The sequence below is a fragment of the Solanum lycopersicum genome, chromosome 9, assembly GCF_036512215.1.
Source record: "Solanum lycopersicum chromosome 9, SLM_r2.1".
Lineage (NCBI taxonomy): Eukaryota > Viridiplantae > Streptophyta > Magnoliopsida > Solanales > Solanaceae > Solanum > Solanum lycopersicum.
The window spans coordinates 781,825-804,493 of NC_090808.1; the positions used below are offsets into that span (position 1 = coordinate 781,825).

The window sequence follows — 22,669 nt, forward strand, 5'->3', positions numbered from 1 at the left end:
CAAATTAAATCGACACTCGAGTGACAAAAGGAGTTTGGATAAAATTCTTTCAATAGTAAATAGTCGGTATACAAATATCTTCTGTCATATTTTTAGGATATTCGTGCTCCTGTCGTTCAAAAATTAGATCATATATATCGTTTATACCAACAGATATATACGCATGTCATAATCTTATCTACTGACCCAATTTTTGTTCAATCTTGATCACGTGTCCTTATTTAGTCTTTTGTTAAAGTCGGAACAAAAAATATTAAATTTTTAACAAACTTAAAAGGACCAAACTTACTAATGTGTATACTTTGAGGTACTATTTTCAACATATATAAAACATCAAATATAAGAGAGCATTACCCTTATATCTCCATTCCCCCACAGCCCCTCTCTGTGTGTGTGAATTTGGTGGCAATGGATCGAACTCAGCTTCTTCTAGTGGGTTTACCCCTTTTTCTGTTCATCTCCGATCTCTTCCAATTATTTACTCCTCCGCCGCAAAAACCCAATTCCGATCACCACCATCACCACCACCAGCCGCCGCCACTGATTCAACAACCTCAGACTCTTGAATTTCCGACTCAGGTAGTGGACTTCACTAATTGTCTGCTTCTTAGATTCTTTATGTATTTTTGATAAAAGGGTATCTTCTTTTATATGTTTCTTGGTGTTTGACTTGCAGAAAACTGGTGGTATTGGTGCAGTTGGTATTGGTAACACTATCACCATTGATTTCTGCTCTTCCTGTTCTTACAGGTTTTTCTTATATTACTGTTTAATCATATGAGTTTTGATTAAATCAATGGAAACTTTTAGATTGTTTTTCTAGTTTGACTTTGCACAAAGTATAAGGAAAAAGGTAGACTTTTGAAACTCATGGGCTGAAATAATCATAGATGTTCGTATGACTATATATATCTCGTTAAGTTTGTAATGGGGTTTTTTAAGTTTAAACTTTTACTAAATATAAAAATGTGTTATTCTTTTTGGGACGGTTTAAAAAGAAAGTGTGTGATATAAATTGGGACAGGGGAGTATGTCATTCGTTCTAAAATTTGGATTTTGAACTAGCTATTGAACTTGTAATGTAGCTTATGTCATGAGATGTTGTATAGATCGTTTATATCAACTAGAAAATATATGATACTGCCAAGAATTTTTTGAGTTATCGAAGAACATAATATCTTGGCTCTCTAACATGATTTGAACTTATCTGATTGAGTGCTTAACGTCATTTTAAGTAGTGTGATAGTCTTAAATGCACGATGGAAAAAAAGAAAAGAGGTCACAAAACTAAAGGAGAATGTTGGGAACCCTTACTGTATAGGTCTTTTAGAATGCCCCATAACCTTCTCATTTGATTTGTAGAGAGGATGTTGTTCAGCTTCCTTTTGTGGCGATTCGTTGAATTCCGTTAAGATGCAAAAACTTTTCCCATATATGCAATATACATGATCCATAGAAATGCATGTTTTGTATGTTTGGTGCGTAAATATTTTAATCATAGATGTGGTTCTTTTGTATGGATAAGAAAAGATATGCAAAAGTAATATTTGTTTATCTTTCCATTACTTTGTTCAATTGGTCATCTAGTCTTACCATATCAAACTGCATTTAAGTTTCATGTTTCTTGGCAGAGGGACAGCTGTGACGATGAAAAACATGTTGGATAATCAGTTTCCTGGTATCCATGTCGTCCTTGCTAACTATCCTCCTCCACTTCCAAAACGTTTGCTGGGAAAAGTAGTACCCGTTTTCCAATTTGGAGTCATTGGCCTTGTAATGGCTGGTGAACAAATATTTCCTAGGTTGGGTATTGCGGTACCACCTCCATGGTTCTATCAGTTACGTGCGAACAGATTTGGGACTATGGCAACTACTTGGCTCCTAGGAAATTTCTTTCAGTCCATGCTGCAAAGCTCTGGTGCTTTTGAAGTGTATTGTAATGGTGAACTGGTATGTACTGTTCAATCTTTCTATGTATATCCTTTTTCCTTGAGGTTAAAAATGTAGGAAATGATTACCATTCTGTGCCTTTTTGTGTCTAAAACCATCTGATTTTGTGAGAAGTAAATTCTGGAAATCATTTTTACTTTAGTATAGACTAGATAGATGTCCATCTAAAGAGGCTGTTTGATCATTTTAGCTATCTGTGATGCACTATCAGCCATCCATTATTAGATAGGTTTATGTTAAATTTTACTTTGTTAACTTCTTTGAAGGGGAACATTACTTTGTTTCATCTGATATGAAACCATGAATGCAAAAAAAAAAAAAAAACGACCTTTAACTCTCTGAACACTTCTCGTTCTCTTTCGCTCATATAGAAAAAATTGCCAAGACAAATTATGGTTCATTTTCGGACTGAGGATGTCGTTGGCATGTTATACTTGTACTCCCACTTCATATATATTATATGTTTCTTTTAAATTTGGTGAAAATCATCTTTGAGCAATGCCTTTATATGAAGGATTTCAAGTGTAACTAACTTTTGAAGTATCATGATTCACAGAGATCTTTGTAGCCGCTGTAGCATGTGATATGAAGCTTTTATTGATTGCCAAGTAGCTTGTTGTACATTCTTGCGTCTCCTCTCACTGTCTAATTTTAATTTATATGACAGGTTTTCTCTAAACTGAAAGAGAATAGGTTTCCTGGCGAACTCGAGCTGAAAGATCTAGTTGCCAGAAAGATTTCTAACCCAGCGGTAGTTGATGGCCTTGGTGCATCTTCCTGGTCGTAGATGTGTAGATTTCACGAGATCAATGGTTATATGGTATCGATAAAAAGGACTTTTTTGTTCCTCAAATCTTTGTGACATTTGATATTTATGATGTACAAACACTTCACTCTCACAATGCAAACAGTATCTAGTAGCAGGTTGAAAGAATAATGAAATGCTTTATAAGTAGCCCTGTTTTATCTTATTTTTGAAATGCATATGCAGATATGATCAATCTTGATCACAATAGTTAATGGTATATCAGTGCAATTTACATGTCAGTTCCAGGTGAGAAGTGTTCTAGGTACTGCAGAGGTGGTTTCATTGTTATAGTTCTAAAGAATTGACAGGGCAGATATTCGATTTTGGATCCATAAAATTACAATTCAAATATAAAACATTCAACTTTTAAGTTATCTGAAATACCTTAGTACGATATCCAATTCGAAATCCATAAATATTAAAAATAAAATCCAAAGTTTCATCTATAATTCAAAAGTTAAAACCAAATAACCAAAAAAATTGGAGATTAGATTGGCATCACTCAGAAACTCAAAGATAGTATAAAAGATCCACATTACAATTCTTAGTCGTCGTATTTTTTATGAAAGGCTTTACTCACTTCACAAACAATAAATATGCCGTCTGTTACATAATTTTCCTTTGCAGACAAACAAAAGATAATGAAAATGAAGAGCAAAAAATAACAAAACCACCTAAGCTTTTCACAAATAATCTATGTTACACTCTCATCAGTTTCTTTAACCCAAACTTTTGAAAAGCCATATCGATCTGTACAGTATATATGTCAAATATCGATACTTTCTTATGTGTAACAATGATGAATCTTCTGTTTCCAGAAAAGGATGATGATATCTTCATATCTGCCACCATTTCCGATTGCGATTTTCCATTACCTTAACAAGCTCATTTGCCAATGATGCAAAGTCTTCAGCCCCACTGCGTAGTTCTTCAGTTCGTCGGTTGATTCTCTGCAACAACATATATACTTATACGTGTTATCGATTCACCAGAATAAGCAAAGGTTTGACTGGACACAGTACAACGAGAAATTGAGCATTTCTCAAAGAGGAGCACAGTGCAGAACTAGACAATGGCCAGGGATCAAGTTGCAGCACAAACCGAAGAATTTATTATTTGAATCTGAATAATGCAGACAGCCTTCCTAATCAATTTTCTGTCTGTCTACCTATTCCCCCTTCCTCTAATCTTTAAATCTCGAGTGGTGTTAGCTTATTATACTCTCAACTCTTCTTGGTTACAAGCAAAAATTTATTTCATGTATTATCATGTTCAACTTTAGGTGTTACATGAACATCTTCACCATCTTAAACTCTAATTAACCTACCTCGAGTTTTTCTTGGCGTTCTAGAAGCTTGTCTCTTGCTTGTCCAGCCGCTGATGATGCATCCTGGACCTGGAAGATATAGATAGGATTGAATATAACAATAAGAACATTTATTAGATACAATTCAGAATGAGAAATCATAAAAATAACAAATATGACTACCCCAGTTTTTCTATATTTTGCAATGATTTCTTCACGTGTCCTAGGTCTGGGTTTGGCATCATCACCCACAGAATCAAGCAACTTTTCTCTTTCAGTTCCTGCGATATATACAGGGAAATATTTGTTATTATGGATTCTGAAAGTGCAGAAGATCAATTTAATGTAAGTTACCTCTTTTGCTATTTTGTGTGTTGTGAGATGAAGTAGAAGCCACAGGGACAGGGTCATCGATTTCAATATCATCTGTGTCAAAAGTAAATCTTCAGTTAATGGCACTTCAACTACGGAAATGCTGAATAAATAGGGACACAAAATAATGTCAGTCATGAAGAAGTAAGAACTTAAATACGAAGGGATGTTACCTATATCGAGCTCCAGTTCTTCTAGAACTTCCTTAGTTGGGGACAGTTCTGAGTGGAGTGGGTTCTTCATAAAAACACCTTCCAGATGACTAAAGTTTGACTGCGTCATCTGACTGAAATCCATATTTTGATTTGTTTTTCCTGCTTTAAATCCTTTAACTAGAGTACCTAAAATATTTGGCCCCCCACCCTGCAGCAACATCTATACGAATTCAGCCACTACAAAACAAAGACCACAAGGAAACATATTTATCAACCAGACCTGTTTCTTCTTCTGAGTGGAGAATTTCATGGCAGCATCTGCTGCAGCTGCGAGCACTTCATCATGAAGAGACGGCAAAGATTCTGGAATTCTGGAAATTGTATTGTTGAATCAGTAATTTTGAACAATCTATGCTGCTCATGAGTAAGCTATTCATTTGATGGAAAAGTATCACTAACTGATCACATACCTGAAATCATTTTCACTGGCTAATAGGGACACTAAAGCCAGTTCAGAACCATTTGCCTGACATTTGTTAGACAGAGATGTTCAGAGGACAGCCATGCAATAATAGGCCAAAATTTCAATAAGCAAACAATAATGCTAAATGCGATAGGATAATAACATGCACTGCAACTCTGATTACCAGAATAATATGGCCATTCTCCATGGAACTCATTGCCCTGTCCATATTTGGTTTGAAATTCCACCTTAAAACCGACATTAAAGAAGTTCGCTCCAGCAACTCTAGATCAGGCAAAGATCTGGAGACACATAGATGTTAGTAACAGTAATATTTTTAACACTCGGTTCTTCCATGATATATTATCATGGACATGCAGCAAAGCAATCTTGCGTAATTGACAGTACAGAATTGTATAACACACAGAAAAGTTGTACATTCAAGGTGCATTTCGTATGACTGCAGAAGTTCTGGAAAAATCTTCCTGAAAAACTATTTGTCGATCATTATCCAACATTTGGCTGGGTATAAAGGTAGTAATGTATGTCTCAAACAACTTGCTTCTTAATCACCATCTCCAGAAGATGGGAGATAGCCATCAGAATAATATCTTGGCAATGGCGCAATGTTAAAAACTTACAACAGTGTTTATGTGTTAATTGAAGCAACTGATACAAATTGGGATAATTGTAAAGGAAAATAACACAAATTGAGATACTTAAAATGTAACAATGAACAACGTCCATGATGACACGAGCAAATTTCCCCCATTTGATGTAAACTTGTTTAGGATCGAAGTGTGATTATTTTCTTGGAGAACATTCTTAACAATTTTAAGGCAACCAAATACTGGAAAATATTATAATTATGCCTTACTAAGGTCCTTAAAAGTTTAAGAATGGTGCTTGCCCCAGAAAATTTTGGAAAGAAAGAGGTTACCGAATCTCGATATCCCCAGTCTGAAAGAGTAATAATAGCGCACAAGCTTTCCCATCTTTCACAAGAGTAGTAGTCCAACAACAAGGCTTGTCGAGCTTCACTTTGCAAACAGATTTGTTATCACCCTAGTTTGGAAAATCAAATTGAATTTTATTAGCACATCCAACATAAATAGAAATGCAGACGTAATAAAGCAATATACTCACATGAACTACAGATTTTGTAGCATAAGTGCGTATTGAATCTTTACAGCAAAGTAGGATAAAGGACTCCTCAAAGTATTTCCTGGAGGAGTCATTTTCTAGGAAGGGAACTGTATCACTTAGGTCACGAGTGGTCATTTCCTGTGAAGGCTCATTACTAGCTGCATCATCCTTGCTGGACTCTGGCTGCTTGCTAATTACATAAGAAAATGGGATGTTGTTTTCTGAAATGAAAGAAAATCAACACAAAACTGAGTACAACTTACAAGTCAAAAAACTTTGGATTTCTCTACAAATATGTACTTGCCTATGACATACATAGAAATTGCAGTCGACACTTTCTTTAAATGCAAGGGCCCTGAACCATACGTTTTACCATTACCACCATCAATTACATATATCTTTGCATCCTCAGTTAAAATGAACATGAGTTCCTCCATACGCTTTTCTGCAAGCTCTGATTGTTTTGGGCTTTTGCTATTACTGTCACTTTGCACAAATCTCTTTGTAATCAGAGTGACCAGTGGAGAGCAACCAGCAGATGCGGAGTCTGACAAGAACAATACTGATAATGAAGTCATATCAAGCACTGCAACCTGAAAGTGGAGGCATAATAATAAGTATCCACATAAATCAACAATAAAATAGACATCACAAGTCCATCACAAAACTTGAGAAAATGATAGTGTTATTGACCTTAGCATTTTCGTATCCAACTACAAGTTTGGCTCCATGATTTACAAACTCAATTGCTCGGACTCGAACATCGAGAAGCTTTAGAACAGCTCTGCAAGTAGGTCCTTGACCTTGTGCCAACTCATGAACTAAGAAAACGTATATACCAGTGAGTTCACAGATAGTAGTTTGATCTCCAATTATGCCAAGTATATCAGGAGTATTTTAACATAGAAATGATATATTATTTCCTCCTCCCATTCTGTCAAAAAATATTACTATTTGAAGTGTCACACAACTTTTTGACTATAAGGTTTGAAACAATTTTTAAGTGCTTTTTAAATTATAGGATATTGTACTTTCTGTCTATCGGAAACATCCTCAATACCCCACAAAGGTAGAGTTAAGGTCCGTGTACACTTCACCCTCCCCAGACCCCACTTATTGGCCTACAATAGGAATGTTGTTGTTGTATGAAAGATTTTCAAATATTTAAGGAATATAAGTCTGGAATGAATGTGGAAACCAAATGGTTTGACCCTTGTATTTCATACCCCCTCACTCATTTTGAGATGTAGGGGAAAGATACTGGGAAAAGAAATGTGTGGCACATCAGATTCAATTGTTGTCCACAAAGTAGCTTGCTACGACTATGGACAGCTACCTGGATATATGGAGGTGGTTAGAGGTGTGTGGTCACAATTAAGTTCATCTAAGAGAACAAAACCATTATCAGGAATAAAACCACGATTTGAGCCCCAAACACGATAACAAATCAAGTTTGTCCACTAACAATTAATAGGACTCGCAATTTTCAGACAACTTTGAAGTTTCATTCAAAAATTCCAACAATGGAGGCAAAGATATTTTTCAAGTTGCACATCTTTTTTTAACAATTTGTATGTAAAAATGGGCTTCATTGTGAGGAAGGAAGAAATTGGATAAATGGGGATATATCAACACATGAATGAACTAAGCGTTTAAAATCTGTTGTACAAATATGTATTCACTATGGCTGGTAAAAAAACATAAGTGACGAGGTCGAAAACATTCATCCAGGAAATATTTACTTCAACAAAAATAAGACACATGAATCCCAGAAGCTATTTAACAAGAGATCTTTTGATACCAACTTCCTATGGAATTTTCACTATCTCATCCAGCTGCACTTGGTGGAACAATTTCAGAGCTGAACTAAATCAAATGCTAGACTAAAATATTTGGCCAAAGTTCCAACCCGAGTTCAGTCAGAAGTTCACAAATTTCAGTTAGGAAATTAGGATCAACTTCAAAATTCCACCTCAACAGTTGAATTTAACTACCTGATATCAAAGAATTTGAATGCTACCCCATTTCACAGAAAACCTCCAAAAATTACCCCCCAAAAATGGTGTAGTTTATCAACCATGAGATATTATTGAAATTCAGTGGTCTGGATAAGGAGTTGGGTGACCCTATGTGATGCATATACTCTTAAGGCACGCCCTCAGTCTATGACAAGGGCACTAAATACTGGAATAACAGTTACATTTACCTTCACTTTTAGCATCAGTAACAACGTGGAAGTTTCCCATATCACTATGTTTGAAATCATAAAGACGCACCTGCGTGTAGAAGGAAATTAATATAGGGGTCAATATACATTAACACCAAATTAGAAATGTAAGGTGATGTTTCCCACCAGACCACTTGCATCCCCAACTGCCAATCTTAATGTCTGGAAGCAGAAATCTATTTTTGAAACTGAAGCACTTGATATAACTGTATTAACACCTTTAACCTGAAATTCACAAGAATAAACTGAGAGTTCCATATCAACACAATAATAAGAAGCAACATGGAACTTTTAGATGCTGCTCAACCTCTCTATCCAAGACACAAAGGAGGAGGAGGACCGGATGAGTGGCATCCCACATCCTTACAGATCCATCCTGATAACCTGCTATAAAAACTCTCTGAATCCTGTTAGTCTCAGCTCGAGAAGTATGATTATACACCCCTCCAGTCAAGGGCCATCTGCTAGCCCCAGATGATGTTGCTGCGAAGAACTTCTTGAAGAAAGGCGTCTGGTTAAAATCAAACTCATAATAATCTAAATTAGAAATAACTCTGGATTTCTAAAAAAAATCACCTCTTGCAGAAGCTCCGTTAAGTTTCCATCTGAATGCAACTGGGTAAGCTTTGTCGCTGTCATGGAAGGATCAACAGTTGGCAATTCTACAGGAAAATCCTTAGCTGATAGAGATACTTTTTTCTCCTCTTTGGATACCAAGTCGGCCAAGGTTGAACAATCAAAAAGGTTTAGTTGTCCAGGGCTCATCAAAACAAATAAAGCAGCTTTTCCATCAGGTGTTGTTGCCCCTGTAGTTGGTAATAAGATCGTATCTGCAAATGAGCCACTAAGAGTGAGGTCAACACGACCAACACATTTCAAAGTCTCTATTCCAGACGACCACTCAAGTGTAAGGATCTGCAGCAGCAAAGCACCAGAAAATAGCTTTTATCATAAATACGGTTATGTTTGAAAATGTACATAGTAGGAAGGTATGTCATATCCCCAGGACAAATGCGACACCTAACAGAAGCTAAATAGATGTTGTTCAAATTCTTTCCCTTCTCTGGGGGTAAAGTGCGAGAGCTGAACCTGTGAGGAATTTTACCACTACTTTTGAAAGTAGACATGTATGCTCCCCTATACACAAACATGTAAATCACAAATAGTCGGAAAATATAAACGAGCTAGAATATTGTGAAGATTGTCAGGAAATAATAATTCTTGACGCAACCTGTAAATTTTCACTATGTATACGTGTGCACTTCTACTAGGATAGACTATTCATTATTCTGACTGACCTAAGGCAGGTGTCTGAGAGCCTGATTTACCATTTAACTTTGACCGTAGTTGAATAAGATAGGAGTGTTAATATTCAAACGATTGCTCAATGAGTCAAGCATTAGTTTAAATGTTATTCAGATTTTAAATCAAGACCACACTACAACGCTACAACAATAACAATTTGACTTATCCACAAAAACTCGAAAACGGTAGATGTCATCAGATATCAATTACACTTTTCAATCAAGATCATTCCTAACTTCAAAAGCCAACATCCTTGCAATCTAAAAACACACACACTAAGATATAACTTGAGTACACCAATCACTTTACAAGATACGTATATCCACGAAAATGATATAGACAAGCAAATATAATACTTGAATGCTCAAAATGCATAGAAAGTACAAGTTCTGGTTTTTAGATTTCACCGTTCAGTTTCCGTTTTATTTCGGCCCAAAGTGCAGTTCATGTTGACCCAGAAATGCAACATTTTATATTTAAAAAATGAAACTAGTCACATAACTATAATGCAACATTTTATAATTTGAAGTTATATAAATGACAAATTAAGTCTACTTAGCTAGTGAGCCAGCATATAGCATAATGATGGAACAATAATGAGAATATTTATGTGATTTAAGTGTAAAACTAACCGTAATGACTTCATCGGATCCTATTTCATCACCGCCATAAATGAGGAGATGGCCATCGCTATTATTCTGGGATTTACTGTTTGCCCACCAGTGTAAGACAATAATTGGAAGCCTCTTTTCAACAGAAGACAGCTGTAGCTTAACAACATTATCAAATGGTCCGGCTTCCTGACCTTTGCTTGCAGACGATTTTGACATTTTCCAAAGCAGAATATCTCCATCTATGTACCCAGCAGCAAGAATGGATCCATCAATGGATGCCCAGCAAAGTGTGGTTATTTCTTTCTCCTCGAATTGGTGCTGCAATAGATCATTAGGAGAGCTGGAATCTGCGTTCTTTTTAAAAGCACCATCCTTCAAATGGAGATCTTTATCACCTTTGACAATGATAACATGGGCTTCGACGACATCCCATAGTATAATTAAACCACACTCGTAAGCAATCAATAATCTGCAGTAAGTGTCATCAGTTCAGGAATTTATAAAGAAAAAACATATTCAAAATTCTAATGAACCCCACCAAAGTAATAAAATCATATACACAAATCACCATACATCAATTGACAGATTTGTATTTTGTTAGTTGCCACTAGTAAAGGGGAATTATAGTCTTTTTACCAGTAAATGATGCCTTCACCATTCCATTTTGCTTAGTATTTCCCAGGCACTACCTATCGATAAATAGAAATATACTAAGTTTCTTGGTTTTCTATCTAACTCAAGACAGTGCAATAAAAGGACTTTGGCCGGAGAAGGCATCTACAGTTGAACCAAACGGTAAATGAGTGGAGATGTTACTTCATCTATAGCTTTACTACATTGACAGACTTCTCATGACCAAAATATATTGGTATTAGGTAATTTACTAGTAGAAATTGCATCAACAACAACAAAAACAGTGTACTCCCACAAGCGGGGGCTTGACTAGTAGAAATTGCTCAACAACAATTCTTTTTAATCCCATGAGAACTACTTATTTTATCCCCGAAGAACCACCAAATGGCATCTCATAACTGAGCATGTATCTTAGAAGAAAAATCTGCAAGCAAGGGACCTTTCTCTGTTTTTCTTGCTCCATGCACATGTAAGATTCTTTGACTTGTATGCCAAAAGCCAACATTGAATAACAGAACATATAACTTGTCAGGCAACCATTGAAGACAAATAGAAAAAAATCAAAAGAGGGGCAGGGCTTAATTTAGTTAACACGAGCTTAGTGATAGATAAGGAAGAAACAATAAGCAATAACTGTGACTTGCCTATTTCCCGATGTAAAAGGTTGCGGGAGAATTCCAACAACTGGTTGATGATCTGAATATGGAAAACTAGTTGCTTCTGCAAAAAAAGTAGTCAACCTTAGAGGTTGGTTGAGTTATAGTAAAGCACATGAGCATTTGAAAAAAAGAGAATCTTTTGGACAGAAGAACAAAAGGTTGTTAGGTAATTATGAAGTTAAATCAAGTCAGTTTTGTATTCTCTTAACAAATTAAATATGTTTGGTGAAGATGCTTAGTCTGATAGAAAGATCTAAAAATTTCAAAATAAAACCTACTATCTGTGGCCATAATTTTCTAGAGGAGCTAATCACTGGCATACATCCCACATATATTGAATAATAAGGATATGAAAAAAGGTTACTCGGGTTGATTGCATTAGAAGAAATTAGATCCAGAGCTAATGTACCAGAAAATATAGCTATGTCAGAATAAGATATGAGGTGGAAAATCCATGTACTTCTGTTAATTACAGGTGCAAATGGAGCCAGCAAAAAACTCATCGAATAGCCTCTAACACTAGACACAAAATTATATCAAACCTAATGAGAACTTTACTAGGCGGCTGGCAACAAAATGGTTGAACCATAGTATAATGAACATGAACCTCTTCTGAATCAAGAGGCATGTCCCTCTATTGGCATTGGACAAACTAGACCTAGTTATCTGCAATTTCCATCCGTAGACTTTGGAAATGGGAAGATATATCTTGGTATGGCAACCCACAGCTGTTTTTAGTCAATTTTCTGCCCTGAACGTGAATGATACATTCATGCTTGTAACCCAAGGTTTTAACATCTGCCAAGAAATAGCTCAAATTTCAAAAGACTCTACAAGTAAAAAGAATGTCAACTAAACAAGAGTCACTTTACAAAGAATAGGTAACAAACATAATCTTTGGAATTAAGGAATCAGATAAAAGATCTTCACTAAGATTATGCAGTAAGCACCAGAAAGAGAACTCCATATGATCTGATATGGCAGTTGCAGCAGCTCTCTGTTCTCAACATGGAACTTCAAAACTGAGATTGTTCCATATTCATCTCCAACATACCTATAATGACAGGACAAATTTAATATAAGCATAAAATACTCTCAACTGTTTCTACTGTATAACTTTCTTGGGTGCACATCGATTTCGTACATGAAGGAAGAGCCATTGATAACTGAAAAGGCAGTTATATTTGATTCCCATTGCAAATCACAAGCTACAGATCTGCTTTTGAGATTCCAAACCTGCACAAAATTAAGAGAAAGAGAAGTCTTATACACCTACAAACTCCCACACCAAATCAAGTTCAGTTTCCCATGTCGATTAACATTTCAGAATGCTGCACCAAAGAAGGCATCAAAACCCAACAAGAAACACAATACAAACTACGACACACAAATGATCTTAAGTTTCCCATTTTGATTAATGTTTGAGAATGCTGCACTAAGGACATTAAAAGCCAACTTCCTGGAAAAAAATTAATACCTGAATATCATTTTCATTTGTGATGCTGACAAGAAAACCCTGATTTTGAAGGAACTGCCACAGGCAAAGACAAATAAAAGAGAACAAATTAAACATATATCTTGAGATTGTAAAAGAGACAGATTCATGAAATCATGAAGTTAGTCAAAGTGCAAGAAATGAAGACACCATCAGTTTACCAATGTTATTGGTAAGTTGAAAGAATACCAACTTATGATTGCCTTTTCCTTGAGTTTTAAGAGTTTTTGAGTATAACTTAATAACCTAAACTAACTTAAAGTGGTGACATTAAGGATTTGGAACTCAAGAAAGACAATCAATCAAGGATTTGATCAAGAATGATGAAAAAATAGGTGAAAGAAAGCAAGAAATTTGAAAAAGAGCAAAGACAGCTATGCCAATACTTCATTGTGTTGGCCGCACTTTCTAGCAGAGGAATGAAGAGTTGGGAATCAAAGAAATTGTGGATCCCAAATCCAAGAAAAATGTGGATGCACTTTAAAGTGAAGGCCACACTTCAGGGAAGAATTTTAAATGGTGGAAGTATGTAGAAGACAACAAGGAGAAAAGTGCCAGCACACTTTTAAGTGTGCTCCGCACTTCTTAGCATAAAATTTGGAAAGAAATTGGAAGTGCGGCAGCGAAAATTCACTGAAGCAAAAAAAAAATGAAAGTGTGGTGTGCACTTTATTTGGCGACCACACTTTGCACCTGAAAATGGCATTTTTGTCACAGATTTTAGACAACTATAAATAGTCTTTCGGTAATTTTCTTATGTACTTCTTTTTATTTTGGAAGTAGATACGCAGTCATAGCTACTTTTGCAAGGTTTTGAAGGATTTCACCATAGAGTATCAATTTTCTTTCCTAATTACTCTTTAATTATTTCTTTCTTTTCCATTCATCTTGTATTTTCTTTCTCCAGCATGAATAGTTGAACCCATTAGCTGATGCTGTAGACTCTTATAGCATTTATGTGATTGAATACTAGTTATCTTGCTTATTTTTACTTGGGTTGTGATTATTATCTTGTTTGCATTCTTTTATGTCAATTTGGTGGTTGCAAACACTAGATTAAGCCCTACACATCCATTTCTTGCTTAGAAGAGTAGAATTGGATTGAGTTATCAAGCAAGTAGCAAGGAATTGAGAATATTGAGGAACTAATTGTGCTTGATTTTAATGGAATCGCACTAGGAAGGGAAATTCCTACTTGGGTCCATCAATTGATCTTAATATTTTTCTTTGAATTTAGAAGAACTTTTGGGGATTAGATTGCTGGAGTTGGAAAATTTTAGTAAGTAACTATCAATTGGATCATTTTTATTTATCCCAAGTAATTTGAGCAAGATACGTCTATTCACAAACTAGCTAGAGGCTAGAGCTCCCGACACTCTCTTGATTGAAAAACAAAACATTGTTATTGCATTCCAAGTGTTCGATCAAATTCCTAGCTTAGAAAATAGTCTAGTTTTAGAATTAATTACTCAATCACTCTTTTATTAGAAGAAAACTTAGAAAATTATCAAACTTGCACTCTAGGACACCTTGGCGCACGTGTACTCCCCGTGGGATCGACCCCAACCTTTGTTAGGTTTATTATTGCTATGATCGTACTACACTTTATTTCAAGGTGTAGGATAGGACATGATCAGTTATTGGAAAATAAAGCCAGTAAGCCAGATCACTGAAGAACATAATTTGTGAAGTTTGGCTTTATTCAGCCAAGAACCTTTCTATGTCCGAGTCTGACAAACACTACCCAAAATAGTGAAACAGAAAAGCTGAGTTAGCTTTGACAAAAAAGAAAATACCTCGCCTCAGGAAGGGAGAAGGCCTCATGAGGATGGAACTTACTTCCGAAAAGAAAGAGATATAGAATAAATATAGGCCTATTTCAGTTAATTGTCCTCTTACTCTTAGTTGTGCGGACTCTTCACTTTTGATGGCGCATCCGTGTCGGATTCTCCAGAAATACACTACTTTTGGCGAATCCAACACGTACCCATTGACATTCTGAAGAGTCCGAGCGACATAGCTCTTACTAAAGGTAAACAGATGGAATCAACACTAAAAACAAAAATGGTCATCATTGGACATTGTCATAAAAAAGTATTTGAGCAAAATTTGATAAAATATCCAGCTCTTTCTTGACTTTGTTCATAAACCTGACATCATCAATTCTAAAGACCATATCCTTCAGAGACCTTAATCTGCTGATAAGGAAATCTGGTCCCAATTTTCTCCTATCCAAGACATTATCAGAGAAATGAAGTGTTACAAATGCTCCAGAAAAATATCAAATAATATACACTTGGAAAACTTTAGAACCTATATAAGAATCTGTAGGATGATTTCATGTGCAAAAACCAAACCTCTAGATATTTGTATGGCAACTGCTTTGGAGAAATCAAGAGACCTTCAATATTGTCCCCACCAATCACTTTTATCCTACCATCCCTGAAAAAATGTTTGGATACTACATTAACAAGATAGAGCCATCAAACCATTTATACAGATGAGTAGTTTACAACTACAAGATAGTATGGACAGATTAAAATGTACATCCTGAGCCTTCAACTTATTTCAAATCCATCTGAAATAGATTTTCATCACCACCTAAACAAAAGTCCTTTTCAATCACAAAAAAAAAAACAAGGGAAAGGAGAATGAAAATGCATAGCGACTTCTGTATTCATTTAATTAAGTCTCAAATTCCCCTATTGAGATTAACACACTATTAAGAGACTCCTTCTCGGACCCCTACCAACCAGTGCCTAACTGATTTGTTAATCTAAACATAAAGTTTCCATTCGTTCTTTTCATTTCAAAATAATGTGGTGAGGGACTGTCTTCCTAATCAACCATAATAATAAAATATGGCAGGATCACAGTTTCAAGAAAAATATATTGTAGCTTCAACGATCAATTGAGCTCAAGAATACTGTTGCTTCAAGTATCAATTGAGCTCAAGAAATTAGGTATGACATCAAGTTTTACCCTAGAGTTGAAAAAATGGGATCTTAATTCCTATCATTAGAAATCAAAACCACATTACCTGACTTTTAACTTCCCCATTGCAAGAATTTTAGCAGTTTAGCTTCCCAAGAGTCAAAAGAAAAACCTTTGATTCAGATTTTTGGAAATTCAGGAAAAAACTTGAACATGTGCATAGGAAGACTAGAACATGTTAAATAAATATACTACGTCATAATCTTGAAATTAAAAATATCAGAACTTAATATTTTTCATGTAGATATAAATTCTCAGATGTATTGTGTCATCATGTTGTCTGGCAAGAGTACAGGGAACTGGTAAAAGTACCATTTACTAAACAAGGGAGTGAGATGTCACGTGATTCTGCAGCCAAATAACAGTGGTTGTACGCCTATTGCATCAACCAGCTATCACTTGGCAAAGATAAAATTTGATAAGCTAACACTTTTTCTCTAGCCACTTCAATCTTACCTAGCAATTCTGATCAACCGAATTCAAGAACCCTAACAGCAGCAATTTCCAGTTCTACCAAAAGCTATCCACTGTCTAAAAAATTATATTTCGATCCGCAAGATATGTGAATAGCTATTTGAATGATCTGAGCATATTATAACAAGTGCACCAAAAAATTGTGATACACCGATACTAGTGCTTACATACTACACCTATATAGGGGAAGTTCAATGCTGAACTGTACTGTAGAAACTGGAATGACCAGGATTCAACAACCCAATGCTTTCAAAGAAGCATATCAGGAGCAACAATTTCATTACTTTTGTGACAGGCTTCCATCCAAATTAAGTGCATAAGATCAAAACTTTAACTCACAATGTTCCAATAGCCAATAGGCGCTGGACGGAGTCTACTGCAAGAATTGATGCGGTTGACGGGATACCATAATGTACAGTAGCACGAACATTCAGGTCACTTGCTGTTAAACCACTTCCATTTGTCTGTGCGCACACACACAAAAAAAAAAGTAGAAACAAAAGAATTACTCCACAATTACATTCAAGTCTTACAAAATGGATGGAATGAATACCGGAGCCGATTAAGCACCAATAGAGTAACATCAACCAAACAAATTAGCATCACATTATCTAAAACCAATGTCCTATATGTTTCTCTTCAGTTGGTACTTCACTATAAGTTGTTCCAAAGATATTTTCTCCTTGAAGATTGGAATCTTATTCAAAATCACATTGACAGCCAGCTAAGCCTCAATCCCAAACTAATCGCCCCGTCTATATAAATCATCTATATCCCCATTCCATCTTTACAGTGACAACCTAAACTTAGAGAAGCTCAAATTAGCAACGCTCATAAGTAACAACTCCACATAATTCCCGGTATAAACCTCGAGCATCATCAAAAACCTCTTACCAATTAATTTCATCAAATACTCACAAGTTTCACAGCTCAGTTACCTAAAAACAACCAATTTGAGCAGAACAAAACCAATTTTCATCAATTTCACAGGGTTTCGATCAAATTTAATACCTAAAAACACGATTCTTACTGAAATTAACATCATTATCAATAATTTCAAATGTAAAAAACATCACAAAGTCAACTGAAATAACAGTAGAAGACAAAAACGCACCTGGTGATGATGATTATGATGATATTGAGTAGCTTTCTGAAAAAGCTTCTTCGCGAACATGGCGAAATGAGAAGTGAAGAATCGTTGGATCGAATTCCGGTTGTGAATTACTTTAACACTATTTTAAATTGGCTTTCAGGCGTTCGGCATTCTTCTGTTTGTTTGGCTCTAATGGTATAAACTAAAAGCTTTGAGACTTTGATTAAAAAAAAAAAATTTAAAAAAGATTATTCATATCTCGAAATATACGCTAACATAAAAAGGTTGAACCTCGTTAATTTTTTTTTATTCAAATAAAAATCTCAAATTTGAATTTGTCAAAATGTAAATTAATTACAAGTATATACTTCTTTATATATATATATATATATATATATATATATATTATATTGATGTCATAAAAGATGATAATGATTCAATTTAACTGATACAATCAAGTGTAATTATCAATTTTAATGATACTAATACAGTATATCGATTAAGTGATATTGTTAGACTTAATGATATTAATGCAATATATAATACTGATTTAGTATTAGTTTAGTGAGATTGATTAGAAGATATATAATATAATTATTCGAAGGATATAAATATAAAAAGATATATATTTATAATTATTTTGCTTTTTTGTGTATGTGTGTTTATTTCTTTATAATTTGAAATTCCTTGCTAAAATATGTCAAGTGACTAAGTAGGTTAGACTACATTTATGTCCTTGTTCCGCATAAGATAATCAGTCCACGATTCTGTAGATGAAACTTTAAACACAAATGGGGATGTAGCTCAGATGGTAGAGCGCTCGCTTAGCATGCGAGAGGTACGGGGATCGATACCCCGCATCTCCATCGAATTTTATTTTTTCCTAATTCATATATTTTGTTTATTTAAGTGTCGGAAAAATAAGATAATATCACAAAAAAGAAATGTTTTATTAATAAATAATTATAATATATCTTTAAAGGTATGTTATTTTGTCATTAATATATGACAATGCAAGACCTATAATGGATTGATGGGGATAAATGTTTTTTTACCATGTTTAATGTTAAAACGTTTTTGTTTGAACGTTCATTTGAGTTGAGTATGTATGTATATGTATCTTCTATTCATAGAATATAGATAGAGACGGAAGTGATGAAAAGAACATATTTTTTTCTCCTACGTAAAGATATATTTTAGTGTTGAATGTTTATTGATAAGATCTTTGTTAATTTCTGACTCTTAGTTTTATACTAGAGTATGTTGAATTCTAGAGATACCTTATAAAATGTGAAATATCCTTAAGTACAATGTCTTTCACACGCCTCAAGCTTGAAAATTTTTCTACGTGGTAAAGTATAAACCTTAATGAATTATATGACAGTATTTTATACAATGGATTAGGGGTTCAAAAAACAATACTGGTATTTATTTTTTAGCAACACAAAAATTCTGAATTCGCTATTATAATTGAAAGAGACAATTATCTATATAAAACTAATTAACTGAAACACAATATGAAGATTAAAAAAAATACAACAAAGTTACCTCAACTTTGTAAAAGCAAGAAGGTAAAACATTCACCCAAAGTCTTATTATTATGAGAATAGATATATGTATATTATATTGCCTAACCAAAAATTATCTACTACCACTACTTCAAAATAAGTCCCAACTTAGATATAACACACCAAAAAGAAAAAAACATTTCATCTTACATTATTATAGTACTTGTTATTTATCAAACAAGTCCCAAAAAAACCCAAACTCGAAAGTCTTTTATGCTCAAAATCGCGATTCAAGTAGTCATTTATTTGGTTCCCGTCCCAAAAACCAAATCTACCAACCATTTGAGGTATCCATTTGGTGTCTCCTCTCTGCTTCTCTCTGCATACCAATCATCCTTATTCTTAGTTGAAGTTGTGCTGCTGCTGCCAAAAACTTCAAACTTTGCAAAGGATTTAGAATTCCCACCACACTATCTGCTGTTTTTGTCCTCAATCTATCTGCATCTGTTACTACATTCTCCATCGCGGTTCTTATTATCTCTATCTCCTCGTCCACTTCACTAATCTCTCCATCTATATAACATAATATAATTAAGTAAGTAAAAGTATATGAGATCGTCAAAGTATCAGAGCAGCAGACAACAGGTCCCGTTCAAAAAGCAAAAATAAACAAACAAATAAAATAACTCCACATGTTGGCTTATGAAGAGGAAAACGCGAAGGATCGTATCGTTTTTCAACCGTCCGCTGGTAAATTTGATCTAGCACTACAAAATGTCTTCGAGAGATAACATGATTGTGTACTCCCCAGATTGTTTGAATTTTCAAGACTCAAAACAATATTGATTGTTTTAATTATTAGTTATTACGACTTATACGCACTAACTACTTTTTATAACTAAGTAAATTTTATTAATATCTTAATTAATAAAATCCAAAATCCAAATATCGTCACATAAATTATACTCCACAAATAATTAAAAATCTTCATAAGGTCCTTTTTTTTCAAAAATCTATTGAGTTTGGACATCGAGTAAAATTCTTTTAATGATATTAATCTAAAGCTTCACTTGTCATTTTTTATTTTACAAAAAATTATAACTAAAAAATAATATGCAAAATTATGACATCTAAAGAAAATATATTATTTCTAATAACTTAAGCTTTTAGACGGATACCTTGAAGCATTTCCATTCGGTACTGCTGTGCAAGTCCCATCAACGGCGGTGCAGCGACACTTTCTTGAATTTTAGCTAATTTGTCCATAAGATCCCTCTCTTGGATCCTCGTTTCGATTTTTAGGCCATTAATCATTTCGATTTGATTTTCAGTCAAATCATTAACGGAATTCATTACAAGTGGAAAGGCTAATCCTGGTTTAAACCCAGGAATCCATAAGAAACTTTTTTCTAATGGACTAAACCATGATGGAGAAAACATGTAGAACACATTTATATGTGACATTCTTGATTTTTCTTCGTAATATTCTTGATAATGAGCTAAAATACGCGAAATAAGGTTTCGTATAATTGATTCATCAAGTGTGTTTTGTGTTGTTGTAAGTTCATTCAACAATTCTTCTTGACGTCTTAACCAACCTTGAAGAAAAGCTTCAAATGAACCAACACTTATGTTGGCTCTTGATGACCCTGGTGGCATATTTGTTTTTTTTTTCTTTTCTTTTTGAAATTTTATCAAAGGAAAGTAGTGAACTACACACACAAATTTATTAGTACTTGGAAGAACCCGATATTTATCTGATTTTGATTTGACATAAAAATAGTTTAATTAATTATAATTTTTCACGTGATAAATATTTTAATATATTTACTATAATTTTAATTTTATGAATTAAACAAAAAGAATACGAGAATTAAAGAGAAAGAGGCACTTGTCAATCCTACTTGGCTTCATAAGATGAGACCTAACAATTCTAATGTTTAGGTAATGACAAATGGCTAATTCTCTACCACTTTTACCATGTCCAATAATGGGTCTCGGTGTCACGGATTTCAAAATTCAAATGCATTCTAGTTGAACATGAAGAGGAAAATTATTAGCTCCGTTTATTTTTACTCAATGTTTCGTGTTTCGAGAATTAATTTGATTAGTTATCAAAATTGAATTAAGAGTTGAGGAGAGAGACTTACTTACGTGGTTATTGTCATTCGTTGTTTGATTTAGTTTGAATTTTAATATGTAGTTGATTGATAATTTTGTATCGTTCATTTTTACTCAACGTTTCATTTTAGAAGAGTTAATTTTATTAGTTCTCAAAATTAAATTAAGAGTTGAGGAGAGAGACTTATTTATGTGGTTATTTTCATTCGTTGTTTGATTTAGTTTGGACTTTAATATGTAGTTAATTGATAATTTTATATCGTTCATTTTTATTTAACTTTTATTTTAAAAGAGTTAGCTCGATTTGATTTCGAGTTCGAGGTCTAATTGATTGATAATTTTGTTTAGAGAATTAATTTTCTGTTCATAATTATAATTATAATCAGATATATTCCATCTCGTCAATATAGGAATAATTCAAACCTTAGAGCAAGTGCGAGAGAAATAAATTCTTTAAAAAAACACAAATTTTTTTTATCCGAATATGAAACCATATTTTTATTTCATTATTTTTCTTACTATTTATATGATGATCACAGGAATAACACCTTTAGTATCTTTTATATTGAGTATAAATTATATATACAAAAATATTAACAAATAGTAATAGACAAACTCAATTAAATAACTTTAATTTGAATTTATGTTATAAAATAATGATTCAATTTATCTGATTTTTTTTACGTAGAGTATAAATTATACATATAAAAACTATAACAAATAATAATAGATATGAACTTAATATAACAAAACTCAAATTCAACAAATAATAATAGATATGAACTTACTATAAAAAACTCAAATTTTGGATTTATCTTAATTGTGCAGATTTTAAAATAATATACAGAAATTGTTGAAGGGGTTTGTATTTTAGTGAAGATTAAAATGATTTTTTAAACAATATACGAAGAGGCACTTGGCAATCACTTTGTGCCACGGATTTCAAATAGTTGAAAAAAATATAAGTTTTCTTAATGGTATTTGTTTTCTTGTGGTTATTGGTTTTTGTTCTTAAATATCAAATTATTTTTTTTGTTGTTTATTTTATAAATTATTATGAATCAAAGTTAGTATTTTTATTGATGAACTAATTCGATCGATATAAGTTTAAAGAGTTTTGTTTTGCTCGATATATAACGGATAGAAATTAAGTTATGCAACACAAATTATATAGTATTTCTATAATTTAATTTGGTTAATAAAAATTTAAAGATCGACTTCGATAATTTTTTTTTAAAAAAATTAAATTCATAAACTTCAATTTTTGACTCCGTCCTAAAACTATATGAATCGCGGTTCAAAAACCATCAGCTTTTGTCCTAATCTGCTCCTCACAAACGTAGAGC

At 33.8% G+C, this 22,669-nt stretch overlaps 3 protein-coding genes and 1 non-coding gene across 5 annotated transcripts; 2 read left to right on the forward strand and 2 right to left on the reverse strand.

The window, feature by feature from the left end:
- The first annotated feature begins 309 nt into the window (after window positions 1-309).
- LOC101248908 (selT-like protein) lies at window positions 310-2,902 on the forward strand. The gene is made up of 4 exons (XM_004246704.5): window positions 310-579; window positions 677-750; window positions 1,632-1,950; window positions 2,618-2,902. The coding sequence occupies exons 1-4, from the start codon at window positions 409-411 to the stop codon at window positions 2,735-2,737; spliced, it is 684 nt and encodes a 227-aa protein (XP_004246752.4). The 5' UTR covers window positions 310-408; the 3' UTR covers window positions 2,738-2,902.
- Window positions 2,903-3,420: 518 nt separating this feature from the next.
- Window positions 3,421-18,031, reverse strand: LOC101248608 (uncharacterized). Of its 2 annotated transcripts, none has more exons than XM_010327759.4 (24): window positions 17,716-18,031; window positions 16,941-17,065; window positions 15,491-15,575; window positions 13,116-13,169; window positions 12,783-12,874; window positions 12,589-12,692; window positions 11,624-11,699; window positions 10,365-10,815; window positions 9,004-9,342; window positions 8,735-8,920; window positions 8,554-8,652; window positions 8,407-8,476; window positions 6,894-7,021; window positions 6,505-6,793; window positions 6,201-6,421; window positions 5,995-6,119; window positions 5,239-5,356; window positions 5,062-5,117; window positions 4,872-4,962; window positions 4,610-4,799; window positions 4,419-4,490; window positions 4,248-4,345; window positions 4,086-4,154; window positions 3,421-3,708 (listed from the first exon to the last, which is right to left on the reverse strand). In XM_010327759.4, the coding sequence occupies exons 1-24, from the start codon at window positions 17,773-17,775 to the stop codon at window positions 3,595-3,597; spliced, it is 3,312 nt and encodes a 1,103-aa protein (XP_010326061.2). In that variant the 5' UTR covers window positions 17,776-18,031; the 3' UTR covers window positions 3,421-3,594. The 2 variants fall into 2 exon arrangements, with proteins under 2 accessions (XP_010326061.2, XP_025888762.2); XM_026032977.2 differs by having other exon boundaries at window positions 4,610-4,811; window positions 17,716-17,965.
- A 456-nt stretch (window positions 18,032-18,487) lies between these two features.
- Window positions 18,488-18,560, forward strand: TRNAA-AGC (transfer RNA alanine (anticodon AGC)). Its single transcript has one exon. It is a non-coding gene; the product is annotated as a tRNA-Ala (tRNA).
- A 688-nt stretch (window positions 18,561-19,248) lies between these two features.
- LOC101251122 (protein ZW2-like) lies at window positions 19,249-20,983 on the reverse strand. The gene is made up of 2 exons (XM_004246886.5): window positions 20,381-20,983; window positions 19,249-19,775 (listed from the first exon to the last, which is right to left on the reverse strand). The coding sequence occupies exons 1-2, from the start codon at window positions 20,859-20,861 to the stop codon at window positions 19,534-19,536; spliced, it is 723 nt and encodes a 240-aa protein (XP_004246934.2). The 5' UTR covers window positions 20,862-20,983; the 3' UTR covers window positions 19,249-19,533.
- Between the last annotated feature and the right edge of the window lie 1,686 nt (window positions 20,984-22,669).